We start from the raw sequence: 14,452 nt of genomic DNA, 5'->3' as shown, positions 1-14,452 counted from the left end.
GAGAGGGCACCAAGCACAGTCTGAATGTATGCCATTTTCAAAATGACCCACATAAAAAATTAAAAAAAATTAAAAAGAAAAAAACTTTTTCAGTGGTTGTGATATACATATCTGGTTTGTATTCCTGAGGGTTATTAATTGCCGATACATAGAAAATTTTTATAGCTGTAATTGTTATTTGAATATTTTCTGAGCAGATATATCATATACCACTTCTACTGGAAATCATAGTTGTTTATAACTAAAAGTGAACCATTTGTTTGTGCAAAGTACATGAAATGCCCTTGTATTCACAAGTACAGAGAAGACTGAAATCCTCTAGGAAAAGAAGTTTGGGACTGATGTGAACTCCTCGGGATCCCAGGCCAGGCCTGAGTGTAGTGGAATCTTTGAGGCTTACCTAAGAAAAGTGTTCCTGATAATCAAGATGCAGATTCAAATGAGACTGTTAGTCTGGCTTAGCTGTGTAGAGAATTTGATGACTGTGTGTATTTATAATTATTTGTATGTTACGTTCTTGGCAGTCTCTTGGAAGAATGAAGTGATTTCTCTCAGATCAGTATCTATTTGAAACTTCAAAATTAAATAAGGAAGTTAGCATACTCAGTAAATGTGCTCATGTTTGAGGAGAATGCATACTCTATATTCCTCACGAGGTCAAGTCAGGTCTGTTGATCTGTTGTTCAGATTTACGTTGTTACTGTTTTTTCTCCTGCTTGTTTTATCAGGTATTATTAGAGGTCTTTTTAGGTTTCTCCTGTTTTTGTGAATTGTGTCTACTTTTCCTCAATACTGTTGAATTTTGCTTTATTTGTCTCGATGCCACATAGCAGACAGGTGGGACCTTTGAACTGTCAGGTCGTTCTGGGGATTGATTCTTTCATCAGTATGAAGCATCTCTTCCTTTAGTTCTGCTTCTTGCTTTCAAGTCTACTTTGTCGTATAAGTGCATAGCTGCCCTACCTTTCTTTGGCTAGTGTTTGCATAATATATTTTCTATCGTTTTATTCTCAGCTTTTCTGTATACTTATATGTCAGAGGTGAATCTAATATGCAGCATAAAATCATATGGTTTCTAATCCAGTCCAGCATCTTTGTCTTCTAATTGCTGTATTCACTCCATTTCCACTTAATGAATTACTGATGCATGTGAGTCTGTAAGTTACTGTATTTGTTTTCTGTCATCCTTGCCTGTGTTGCTTTTTCTCCTTGGCTTCTTTGAGATTAAATATTCATGATCCCATTTTAGTCTCTGTAAGCTCAGTCCGTTTCTTTACTGTCCCTCTTAGTACCCTGGATAGCACAACACACATCCTTGCGTTGTTAGCATATAATGTAAATTACTTTTGCTTCTTCACAGACAATGATAGGGCCTTAGGATACGTTAGTTCTATTTACCTGTCCACCTTTTATGCTGTTGCCATGTATTTTAACTAAACTACCTATATTTTAAACTTTTTCATACTTTTTTTTTGTTTTGCAGTATTCAATTTACTTTTTAGCCCAGTGTGGGGACGCATGCTGTAATTCCATTACTTGGGAGACTGAGACAGAAGGATCACAGGTTTGAGGCCAGCCTGAGCAAGTTGGCGAGACCCTGTTTCCCAATAAAAATAAAACAGGGATAGAAGTATAGCTCAGAGGTAAAATGCCCTGAGTTCAATCCCCAGCATTGCCCCCCTCCCACACACACAGTTTAATTTTCCACTAATCTCATCCCTCCCTCTGTTTCTGTTTAGAATCACTTTTCTTCCATCTGAAAGTCTCCATTGATTTTTTTTTATGTCACGTCTCCCTGTAGCAAATTATTGTAATTTTTATTATTTGGAAATGTTCTTATTTCAGTTTCACTTTTGAAGACTGTATCTCCAAAGATACAATCTGGTTGGGCTTTTCCTTCTTTGGGCATTTAAAAATTGTCACTGCGTTAGGCTTGGATTCCCACTGGTTTTGTTGAGAAATCAGCTGCCAGTCTTTTCCCCCTCCTCTCCTTTGAAGGTAATGTGTCTTCTCTGGGCACTTTTGGATTTGTTAGACTCAGGTGTTCAGTGGTTTTGCTCTGAGTGCTGCGGGCTGATTTTCTTTGGGCTTGGGATTTGGAGCCCCTCCTAAACCCGGAAAATCTCTAGGCATTAGCTTTTGAAATGTCACTCTGCCGCATTCATTTCTCTTCTTCATGTTAAGTTTATGTAGATAGTTAATTTCTTAACATTACTCTCTTCTGCCTGAAATTTCTCTTCACCTGTCTCTGCTTTACTAATTCTCTTTTGAAATCTTTGACCTACATATAGTTTTAGGTCTTTGAGTTCTTAGTTTCAATTAACTACTTTTCTGTTCTAGGCTTTCCAGGGTTTCTTTTTTAATAGAAAGTAGGTGGTGAAATTCTTCATCTTGCTGTCCACTTTTTGGACATATTAATCACTTAGTGTAAAGCTCATGTCTGGTAATTCCCATACTGGCTCAACCTACTGACCTATTTCTATCGAGTGTTTTCTCTCGATTCTGTTTCTTGATGTGCTCCGTAATACTGGATCAAGTGCCGAGTGTTGTGTATAAAACCTTGCAGAGGCCGAAGATACCGTCCTTCACAGAGGAGCCCTCTGAACTCCTGGTGGCTGTTAGGATACAGCGGGTCTCCTCAGTCCAGAAGCCACTGTTGTGGAGCAGGCTCTGGTCCAGCCCTCCCTGCTTGCATTCGCAGCCCTGGAGGCCGCAGTTGAAGCCTCCTGCCCGTCCTCCCCTCCAAAACATCGCTGTGGCTCGTTTAGTTTCTGCTTTGCCCCTTTTGCTTCTTGCTGCTGTTTAGCCTGTTACCCTCAGTCGTTTTAAGAATTTGTCATATACCTCTGGGGAAAACTGGTGAGTATTGGGGTCACATTTCTGCACCTCCTTCTTTCAGGACACTTGGCAGCTCTGAACTCCAGTGTTTGCCCGCAGTCTTTTGAAATTGCTGAAAACTCTGACGCCTGCTCTGCTCGCAGCTGCCTTCTTGGCCTTTGTCTCCGCCGGACTTTGCCCGTGCTCCTTTTCTCTTTGCTGACTGTGCTTTGTATCCTTTCGCTGGACAAGTCGAACATGGAATACTAATGCATGCTGAGGCCCAAGGAGATCACTAATCTTGGGGCGTCTCGGGACCCCTGGCAAGCATGCCCATCCTGAATTTTTGATAAGTTTGATTATTCCAGAGATTTCAGTGTTTTGCTGAGAATGATCAGAGACAGATGGTATTGTGATGCTTTTACATATGTTGTGCAACTGAGTCCCAGAGAGATGGGCCAAGGTCATCCATCTGGTAATTCCTGACAGAACCAGGAATCAGAGCCAGATCTGACTCTAACTTCTCCTATTCTTTCATTGTATCTTACATCCTCCAACTGTATAATCAAAATTACTAAAATGTACTAGTTTCAGTTTTTTACACTCTTGCAGATTATTGTGTAATTTAACTACTTGACTGTCAGTTTTATCATGTGTAAAGAATGTTTTTAGATCAATAGCAAAAATACAATGAAGTTTAATGAGTTAATTACTCTTTCCTAGAGGCAGATTAATTACATTTTTCAATAAAATATCAATAAATTAGCAAATTTCTTTACCTTTTTTCAAATAAGATATTCTTTTGTTAGATATTCTATGTACTAGTTCTCTCTGTGTGTGAATGTATGCTGACAAATTAATGCTAAAATTGTTACATGTATTTTCTATGGATAATTTTTTACATGGTGAAGTTTAAGAGATATAATACTTCTCATAAAGTAGGCAACAAATCATATAAATTAGTAACTAAATATTCTCTAGCATTTATGTGGATAGAGTTTCTTTTCCTTCATTATAAGTTGACTTTTCAACACAAGAAAACCAGACAGAATCAGCAGTTGGCAAATTGGTCATATTTTGGGCAATGGAATACTTTGTTTGTGCATCAGTTTTAGAAATTCTCTCCTATGAGATCTTTATTGTACTGTCTTAAATGGGCAGGCTATTGTCAAAGGTATGTAGGAGTGGAGGGTTAAAAGAAGTTTCTGAGTTAAAAAGGTAGACAGTATTTTCCGTACTGCTACCTTGGGACAGGTCATTGCCTGGGCTCACAGGAATTGAGAAAGCTTGATTTCCTTTCTTGTTTAACAAGGCAAGTTTTATTATTGGTTTTACATGTGTAAAGATTAATAGTATATGCTTCCACATTTTTTTGCCTAACTTGAGCCGGGCAACTCTGTGAGATACGGAGCTGATGTTATCGTCTCTGCTTCACACATGGGAGAACCCATGTTTGGAGGGAGTGGTGACTTGCTCGTGGCCACTGAACAGCTAGTCAGTAGAGAACTGAGGCCCAGACCTCTGCGTCCACATGAAGGTCTGGATTCTGGTGTCTTGGATGACAGATCAGCTCTGATAAAAGTAGATGGCACATTTTTTAGATTAATCTTAGTTTTGTGCCATTCCTAATAGCTAAACATGTGGGCAGCCAGAAAACTTGCTGATCTGTATGAAGCAGAGTGCTTCTGTTTTCTTTAGAAATCATTTGAAGCCAGGCATGATGGCGCACGCCAATAATCCCAGCATTCAGGAGGCTGAGAACAGAGATCACGGTTCATGGACAGTCTCAGCTACTTAGTGAGGCCCTTAGCTACTCAGTGAGACCCGGTTTCAAAATGAAGAATAAAAAATAGGGCAGGGTGTGTAGCTCGGAAGTAGAATGCCCCTGGGTTCCATCCCCAGACCCACAAAGAAAAAAAATCATTTGGACTTGTAGCCCTTTTCTACGTGATGAGGACCCTGTGGGCAGAGAACTCAGTGTGCATCCATCCTCACGGCTCCGTGGGTGGACTGGTGTTTTCCTTGAAGCAGCATGTGGATTTGATTTTGTACTGATATGCTATTGTCTTTTGGAATGAAGTATTTCTTACTGTTTTTTTTTTTGGGGGGGGGGCTTTGTTACCTTTACCTTAAAAATTAAAATCCAAATTAGAAGGGTGTTACGAGAATTGTATGTTAAGCAGCTGAAGTGAAAGGGGCACAAGGGGTGAGCGCAGGTGAAGGAAGCGAGGGCAAGAGAGCGGCGGCAGAGGAGCCGCGGGAGGGTGGCGGGTAATTAACAGTAATTAGGTAATGCTACTAATTAGGTATCATTCAAATAATATTTGAATTCCTATCTGCAGATAAAAGCGGCCTATTTTATAACCTTAGAGCACATTACTTAAAGTCTTTCTTTTTAAGTGAAAGTTGTGTGAGACTAATATGAGGTGTAATGCATATATGAAGGTATTTCCTAAACAGTAAAGTTTGAACTATTAATAAAGAAAGGAGAAATTGCTGTGATTGGTCGTGTGCTTTGAAATTTTTTCATGAAAGTAAAATTAGTGGAATGGAGTAAAATAAAAATTGACGATCATGTCACCCTCATTGCTTTTCATAAAGAGTTCAACAAAAGTTTATTGAGGTGCCTGCAAAATGTCAGGCTTTTCTGGGAGCTGATAGTAGACGTTCAGGTAGATAAGCCACAGCTCCTGACCGTAGGTGTTTATGACTAAGGATGGGGAAACGGGCGCACGTGTGGTTCCCAGTGCATATGATGAGTGATCAGGTGGGATGCTGGTGGTACAGAGGGGGTGTGGGTGCTTATCACAGATGGACATTAAAGAGGAAATAGAGGAGAAGCCAGAGCTGCATTTTAAAAGGGGTGTGAGCCAGCTTGTCATCCCAGCATTCGGGAGGTGGAGACAGGAGGACGGGGCTTCTCAGACAGCCTCAGCTGCTAAGTGAGGCCCTTTGCAACTCAGTGAGACCACTTCAGAATAAAGAATAAAAAATAGAGCCGAGCGGTGTCACTTGGAGGTAGAAGATCCCTGGGTTCCCTCCCCAGTACCACACAAAGAAAAAAGGGGAAATAATTGTTTAGGAGGGCAAGGAGAGAGGGGCACTCTGCAGAGGAAAGAGTGCTGGTAAAGGCTTAGAATAGAAGGGGTGAGGCAAGGAGCGGTCAGGAGTTTGAGGGTCTAATTGCTCCTGGAAGTTTTTGCTTTGTACCTCTCCACGTGAATGATTTGAGCATATTAGAAGAGTGCAGGCTTGGTGGGGAGGACAGTGAGCTTTCAGAGTGCCAGCTCACACACCACGCGAGCCAGCTGTGACACTGAGTCTGGCAAGCCCTTGCATGTACAGAAGAGAAGTCTAGGCTTGAAATTCGGAAATTATCAGAACACAGATTAAAAATGTTCACTCAGTAGGGGCATGCATGTCAGAAGAGCTGTTAACCAAGAACATTGCTCTAAATACCTAGTTTTGAAAAATACGCGGAGGATGAGGAGCACGTGTTCATCACTGAGAAGCAAAAGAGAGCAACAAAGCCAGTCAGAAAAGAGGGGCGTTAGAGTTTTTATAACAGTCAAGTGCAACAGAGAGCAAGTGAAAGTGGATGGGAACATGGCAATTGGAACATCTCAAGGGCCAGCTTCTCTGGAGTGCTGGGATCGCAGCGTCCTGCCTCTCCCTTCTTCCTGCCTCGGCTTTCAGTTCCCTAAGCCTGGTTTCACTGCTGTCCTTCACCTTTCCGTCACTGCCCCTCTCTCCCTCACAAACACCTGCACACACTCCTCTCCACTGCACACTTCCTGTCTGTTTGCACACCGAGTCCCTGCGCGAGCACAGGTGCCCCCCACTGCTGGAGGCCGTCTCCACTCACTGAAGACCTTCTTGAAGGTGGCGCGAGGAGTGTGGTTTTGTTAGGGCCGGGGAAGACAGGAGCCAGATACCTGGGCCAGGCTGGAATACGCGGAAGTGGGAGGAGAGGAGTATCTCACTCCAGCTCCTTACTCGCACTCCTTCCTCTCCTCGGAGTGGCCATGCCAGGAATGGAGTTCTTGGCACAGTCTGCGTGATGAGTGAGCGATGTCAAAACTGACAGGTTCAGGTTATTTTCTGCATCCAGAGCCTCGAACACTCCTTGCTGTCTTGCTTCTTTTAATTTTGCAGGACCTTGCCTTCCAGGTTGCGCTCTGCTGTCCTCCAGATCCCAGCATTGCTCCACTTCCTTGCTGACTAACCTCCTCCCATAGAGAACTAGACACTTGGTCTGACCGCACAGCGGTGCCCAAACTGGGCCGGCCTGATTGGTGCCAGGCTGTTTCCAGTGGGAGGTGGGCGGAGCGGACATTCTGCTGTCCACAGGCCTCTTGAGCAAGGCGCCCCACCTGCCTGCCACAGGGTTCCGTCTCCTTCCTGCCCACGGGGAGACATGGCCCGTCCCTCATCCCTCTGGAGCCAGCCCCCAGCTCTGGAGGCTCTCCAGCCCCCACCAGTCCAGCGTGTGGCTTCTACAAGGCCTCTCTTCTTTGAACTTCCTTCTCATGTCTTCTGCGGCAGTCTCCAGCAAGGAGACGGGGCAGGAGTGTGAGGCGAGCGGCCCCGTCCTTCTTCCTTCCCTCTTCCTTGGCCTCCGATGCACTTCTGTTTGTTCTGAGAATCACCTGCTACGCTGGAGAATGGGAGACACCAAGGGTGAGGAGGAGGAACGAATTATTGTATTTTATTATTTTTTTATTTAATTTTTAAAATTTTTTTTGGTGGTACTGGGGGTGGAACCCAGAGGCTTTCTACCTCCTGGCTATACTCCCAGACCTGTTTTATATTTTATTTGGAAACAGGGTCTCACTAAGTTGCCGAGAGCCTCACTGAGTAGCTGAGGCTGGCTTCGAACCTGCGCGATCCTCCTGTCTCCGCCTCCCAAGCGCGGGGATGACAAGCGTGCGCCACCACGCCCGGCGAATTACTGTATTTTAAAAGAAAGTGAATAAGTTATTTTAAAAAGCAAATAATGTTTTTGTAATCCTTCCTCCCCTAAAAATCTAACAGATCCATTCTAAACATTTTAGTCTCATAACAAAAAACTGAACCCGTTCTTGTGTTAGGTATGTTGTGAAGTCTTCACCATTCTCCAAGCCAAGGGAAGTTTTCTATATATTAAATCAAGGTGGTTTTGTAATTCATTTTTCTTTTTTTTTTTTAAAGAGAGCAATATTAACGTTCACTAAAAGGAAAAGAACAGTCTTGTCAGATGAGTTTTGTTTTTTCTCTCAGTAAATTAGAACCATATACGCCATTAATTTTTACTTCCGGTCTTATCTTTCAGATAGCCAAACTGAATTTTCTACTCACTTGGGGAAATTTTCTCATTTCAGGTGTCAAATGACATCTGCTTCTATGCTCATTTGAATAGATTATTGTTCCTTTCTATTACCAGATTTTATAGCTTTTAATTGGTTCAGCTATCAGGAATCCTTTCTTAGGAGTAGGTGAATTGTAAACATATCTATATGATATTAAGATAGATTTGCTAACTACCTTACAAACTGAGCTGTTTCTGTAGTAGAGGGGGTGTGTGCGTGTGTGCGTGTGCGTGTGCGTGTGTGTGTGTGTGTGTGTGTGTGTGTGTGTGTGTGTGTGTGTAAAATCTCACTGATGGGTAGAAGTCAGGATAATGTGATTTTTTTTTTCAGGAGTAAAGAATTGTTACAGGACATGGTGAAAAGGATTTTTTTTTTCAATTCCAAACAACCTACCTAATGAAATATTTAGAGGCACTTACTGGTTTTATGCAAATATCTTGTTCTGTATCCCAAAGGAGAGTAATAAATCTAGGCATATTTGCTTGGTTTTCATTTTTATTCTCAACCTATAGAAATCATGGCTATGTGGGGGCAGTGATCACTTTATATACTTCCTTGGTTTTAGTGCATAACTCAAGGAACCGATTAAATAACCACAGTTTCTTATAAGGCCTGTTGAAATTATCCTGCCTGCTTTACATCGATTAAAAGGGAACTTTAGAAACAAAACTTAATAGCCTGCAAGTTGTGAAATCCTTCAGAGAAGTGATCTGATGAGAGTCTTTTTTAAAGCCGGCTAATGGTAGAATGTATATTGATGCTTTGGCAGTATAATTAAGAACCAGCATTTCACCCCTTATTGTCTATGCAAGGAGTTTTCAACTATTGTACATCACCCGACTTGTTCATTTGGATACAACTTTTAAAGTTAATACAAACTGCTTGTTATATTGGAATCAGAGTTAACCCAGCGTGGTGAAACAGTCTTGTGCCAGAACCCTGATATCTCAAGAGCTCTGTGTGCTTGTGTTTTGGCTGCAGCCCTACCACCTACGTTCTGGATGAAGACGAGCCCCGATTCCTTGAAGAAGTGGATTACAGTGCGGAAAGCAATGATGACTTAGATATTGAATTGGCTGAAAATGCAGGAGATTATGAACCTGCTACTCAAGAAGAAGCGCTTTCTGACTCTGAATTATCAAGAACGTACCTACCTTGAACCCTTTGCCATTATCTTGTTCACTGCAAAGACATGAAATGAAATATCTTGCTTTTTACTACACAAGAAATTTGAGATAAATGAGTTTATAGAGAACTGACTCAAAAATAATAATAAAAAAAAAAACACCAAAAAGTAACTTGGGCCTGTTTGGTTTCAAGACAATAAATATGTTGTTAATTCATGATAAAATTGGCGCTTGTTTTATTTCAGATATTCAATGCTTTTTATATGGCATTGAATTATCAGATAATGGATTTACTAAGGAAAAAAAACCCTGAGTATCATTGCATGAATTTTTATCTCCTTATGGTTATATCTTGCATCAAATGGATTATTTTGAAGTGTGTCAGAATATAAAATCTAAATTCTCAAGTTTACTGAAAATCCTAAGTTGTTGGAAACTAATATATATGTACCTGGATTTCTGTAGATGTGTTTGTGTAGAGGTGGGTAGATATTGAAGATATCTTCAGAATCATGTTAATTGTTGGATTGTGAATAAAATAATTGAGAATTTGCCTTGAAATCATTACAGTCTACATTTACCAAATGAAACAAATAAAAACAATATTAAATGTTGCATTTATTTCATCATCCTTTTAGATTATTTGGTGTATGTAACTTTGTGAGGGGATTACAAAAGGCCAAATATCTGAACTGATAAAAAGATTTTTTAAGTAACCTAATTTTGCTAGTGTTAAGATTTTGATAGTATAGCTACACCTGTTACCTATCATAAAAAGATATATTTGAACATTTCCTTTCTCTAAACATCTCACGTAGGTTGCACCGAAAAGTCATTGGGGCCGTCAGTTTGTTAAGAAGCTTAGGTGCAGTCTGACTATGATCTGGTGTTAGATGTGCTTTTGGAGACCGAGTTTATTTAGCATCTTGTGAAATGTGCTACGACATCGGGCTTATCGAAACGAGTTTATTTAGGGGATCAGAGTCCTCGATGACTGCCGTGAATTTCAAGTATTTTTTGTAGCGATTTCTTCCTGAGTTTTAGCCATCCTGCTGCAGAATGACTTTGTCTTAAAATGACCCTGTGACTTTGGATAATTGAGTAATTCAGATAAAGAACCAAATTTTTGTTATAACCAAACCAAACCAAAAGATAACTGCATTAACAGTATTTGCCGGAATTCAGGTTTTTGGTTTTGATATGTATCTTCCTTGCTCATTCCTAGATTAGAATATTAAAAAACCAACTAAAATATAAAAGAAATTATAAAAATGCATTTTAATTTTGCGCTTTTTCTAAATCAGTTGATTTTCTTTGTAGCATTTAATATAATTCATCCACAGTGTAGGTTCTCCTTGGTATCCTGGAATCATGTTTGAAAACTTAGTAGAAAGAAATGGAAAAAGAGGTCTTTTAATCTAAATAGTCTATTTCTTATTAATCTCAGAAAATAAAGATTAAATGGACTGTGAAGTTTAGCCAGTACAGTTAGTGAGGTAGTTTAACTAGGAAAGATTAGGATGATTTAGCAAGCTAAAGTATTGTTTATTTCATAATTTACTTATTTATAATTATAAATGTTTTATTTTTATATAAAAGTAATTACATATTTTATTATAATTGTTTTTTCAGATAATAGATTGCAGAATCACTGTTAGGTTCATATATAATTTTTTGGCAAATGTTTTACAAAATTAGAAATCAAAATCCCAGATAGTCATGTATAAAAAGCACTTATAGTTGCTTAAATGTGCAGAATGGCTCAAAAATTACAATTTATTATTTTAGCAATGCAAAAACCCTTTACCATGTGCAGTTATTTTATACTGATGAAGTAAATGTCTTTTATTAAATCTTCACAAGATTGAAGAGAAAGTTTTTATAGGAAATTTTTTTCCATAAACCATTAATAGCTTTGGAGAACTGAAAAATAATTAAAAATCCCCAATTCCCTAATTAGAGATATAATTAAACTTTATCGGCTACTACTTAATTAATCGCATTAATTTTCTACCTCTGTGGTTTCATTTTCTTTTTAGGATTTCCAAAGAAGGCAGAGACGCCTTCAGTGCCGTAGTCCTGAAAATCGGGGTTCTACCCTGAGCAGTGGTGATGGGAGTTTAGACTGATTCAATTTATCTTGCATTCGGAGCTTTGAATTCCTTAAATTAGTTTTCGTCTAATCCACTGGTCCTTAAGCCATGGTAGCATCAGAGTCACCTGATGGCTTTGCAACGCGGCTGCTGACCGTGCAGCTCTAAGGTGGGGCCCGTCGCCTGTGTTGCTTATAAATGCTCAGCGGGCAAGCTCAGTGGCAGAGCACTTGCTTAGCATGTACAAAACCCTGAGACTGATCCCCAACACCAAAAAAAAAAAAGAAAAAAAGAAAAAGAAATCCACTTCCCAGGCGGCAGTGCTGCAGGCCCACTCTGAGCACCACTCATGTTCTTATAGTATAATTTCCTGAGCATCACAAGACCTGGACTGAAAATGAGCACTATGTCAAACTACTGTGTGGAGCAGAGTAAATAGACACAGAGGAATAATAAAGCCACAGGGTCACAGGCAGAGCCAGGTATTAGCCCATGTCTCGTGTTAGCCACAAAAGGAAATGCTGTCCCGTGCCTTCCCCCAGAGAGGGAGGACTGTTCAACGTTAGGATCTTTCTTGAATTTGTGAAATGTATTTAGACAAGGTATAAGGCAAAAATCCTATCACAGTAGATTTTGATTGTGGTCACAGTCTTTTGAATATGGGAAATATCATTAATCTCTGCCACTCTTTTAGTTTTAGTATGGTTATTTAGAAACATTGATCTGAATCTTATAAATAGCCTGGAGTCTGCTTCAGGTGGTAGGCTAAAAGCAATGAATATGAGATTTCTAAGTTTCAAATAGCCAAATTAAGATGACTATTGGTAAAGACACTGAAATGGATAATGTGATAAATGTGTTAATGGAATTGTTTTGTGCATGATCCAGAAATAAATGACAGTAATGGAACAATAAATGTATCATTATATGTTCTCTCATTGTCCTATATGTGCCTTAATCATTACAAAATACTAATTAAAATGTGTGAATTTTTATTTTGGTGAAGGCTTAGCAGCCATATATAAACCCTAGTTCTTTCGCTTAGCGGCCATATATAAACCCTAGTTCTTTCCATCAGGAAACCTCCATTGAAACAAGATTTTAATTGGGATCCTATTCTACTTTATACAGTACAATGTCTCTAATAACATTAAGTAACTAGTCATCTAACATATGCAAATTCCTACGGCATAAAGAAAATCAAGGCTTCATTTTCTTTATTAAATGATTATTTTGAGGGGTTAGTCCTTCAAATATCACGTCAGTTATTTTCCACTATTAATGGTATTTACAAAACACTTTTACTTACCTATTCTGGGCAGATGGACGGTAACCTTTAGTGCCCGATGGCCGCTCCTTCCTCTCCTCTGCACTCAAGCTTTTTTTTATGCTGGAGACACTTTCTGATTTCCTAGAACCCTCTGAAAATCTTATCATTTCCTCAGAGCTGGGCTCTTGAGGCTCTTGGTGGCATTTGAATACATTGATTTATTTATTCTCCAGTTTTAAGTTGCTAACTTAGGTAGCTCCTCAGTCTAAATGCTGAATAGTATGGTTGCATTTCCAGCATCACACAGACTAGCAGGGACCCTCTGCATTCTGGGGGTGTGGCTGCCATTGTTTCTTGAGTAACACAGATCCTTGTAGGTGTGCCTTTGTGTACACACACACCCACAAACCCCTGCAAAGGGGTAATGGCTTTGTATGGGACCCTTCTGTTTGTAAACTCATAGAACATTAAAGGGAATGACACTCAGCCCCAAATATTCAGAAAGGTTTACCTGTGTAATACTGACGTGGGACAGGATTATGACGTGGAATGGCAAAAATCCAACCCAAGGGACTACAGTGCGTGACCTGTCAGACTTCTGTACTGTTCATTTAAGCCATGCAGATGTCTTTTGACAAGTGGCAAATGTGAAGAAATTATGAAAGGCAATGCTAGTTATGAAAATTAAAATAGAAGCCAAGCATAGTGGTACATGCTTGTAATATCAGTACTTGGGAGGCTGAGACGGAAAAGTCCCAGGGTACAGACCAGCCTTGGCAACTTAGGCCCTGTTTCAACATAAAACATTTGAAAAATTTGGCTGGGGATGTAGTTCAAATGTAGAATGCCCCTGGGATCACACAAATATATAAATAAATTGCTAGTACCACAAAAATATAAAAGATGGGTTAAAAAAAGTAAGGTCCTCACCTTAGGAAAAAATTAACCTCTTTACATTTTTTCTGCCTGTGTCTTCTCATACTCATTTTTAGAAATGTTTGAAATTTCATGTTTCCTTTCAGAATGTGGGGCAGTTGAAAGTGGTTGATGTATAGTTTCATATAAAAAGACACATTTCAGCTGGGCGTGGTGGCGCACGCTTGTAATCCCAGCACTTGGGATGCTGAGACAGGAGGATCGTGCAGGTTCGAAGGCAGCCTCAGCTACTTAGTGAGGCTCTCAGCAACTTAGACCCTGTTTCCAAATAAAATATAACATAGGTCTGGGAGTATAGCCCAGAGATAGAAGGTCTCAGGATTTCATCCCCAGCACCACAAAAAAGATACACTTAAGAACCTGAAAATAATTCATTTTAGTTAATTATCATTATGATAAAGTATATATACCTATATAGAGAGGTGTCCAGTGCACATCCCTATTTTTTCCATTCTTTATCCTTCCTAACAAAACTACACACAGTGAGCTGGGCATGATGGTGCATACCTGGAATCCCACTACTTGGGAGGCTGAGACAAGGGGATCACAGGTTCAGAGCTAGCCTCAGCAACTTAGTGAGGTTCTCAACAATTTAGTGAGACCTGTTTCCAAATTTAAAAAAAGTAACATAGGGCTGGGAACATAGCTTGGAAGTACAACGATCCTGGTACCAAATCCCCAGTACCAAAACAAAAACTACACAAAGTGAAAAAATATTAAGAAATGAAACCACTATCATTCTCAGATGTGCTAAAATCCACATGTCTTCCAGGGCACCACATTTGGGCGGTGGCCTCCCGAACATCCACCAGCTCCTTTGCTTACCCAGTGCTCTAGTCCTGTGGGTTCCGAGGCCTCCAA

General features: G+C 40.0%; 1 protein-coding gene across 3 annotated transcripts in view; it reads left to right on the top strand.

The window, feature by feature from the left end:
- The window catches only part of AGTPBP1 (ATP/GTP binding carboxypeptidase 1), a gene marked incomplete at both ends in the record, with an annotated part of 125,568 nt that extends 116,244 nt beyond the window's left edge, over positions 1-9,324 (top strand). For 2 of the 3 annotated variants that reach the window (XM_080709445.1, XM_080709446.1), the window contains one exon: positions 9,147-9,324. In XM_080709445.1, coding sequence (XP_080565571.1) covers positions 9,147-9,324 — 178 coding nt within the window. Of the gene's footprint in view, positions 1-9,119 lie in introns of all 3 variants that reach the window. The other variant, XM_080709444.1, reaches the window with a different exon arrangement.
- Between the last annotated feature and the right edge of the window lie 5,128 nt (positions 9,325-14,452).

The sequence above is a fragment of the Muscardinus avellanarius genome, assembly GCF_963383645.1.
Source record: "Muscardinus avellanarius genome assembly, chromosome: 13".
Classification (NCBI taxonomy): domain Eukaryota; kingdom Metazoa; phylum Chordata; class Mammalia; order Rodentia; family Gliridae; genus Muscardinus; species Muscardinus avellanarius.
The sequence above is the reverse complement of the archived record's forward strand: the minus strand, read 5'-3'. Positions and strand labels throughout refer to the sequence as shown.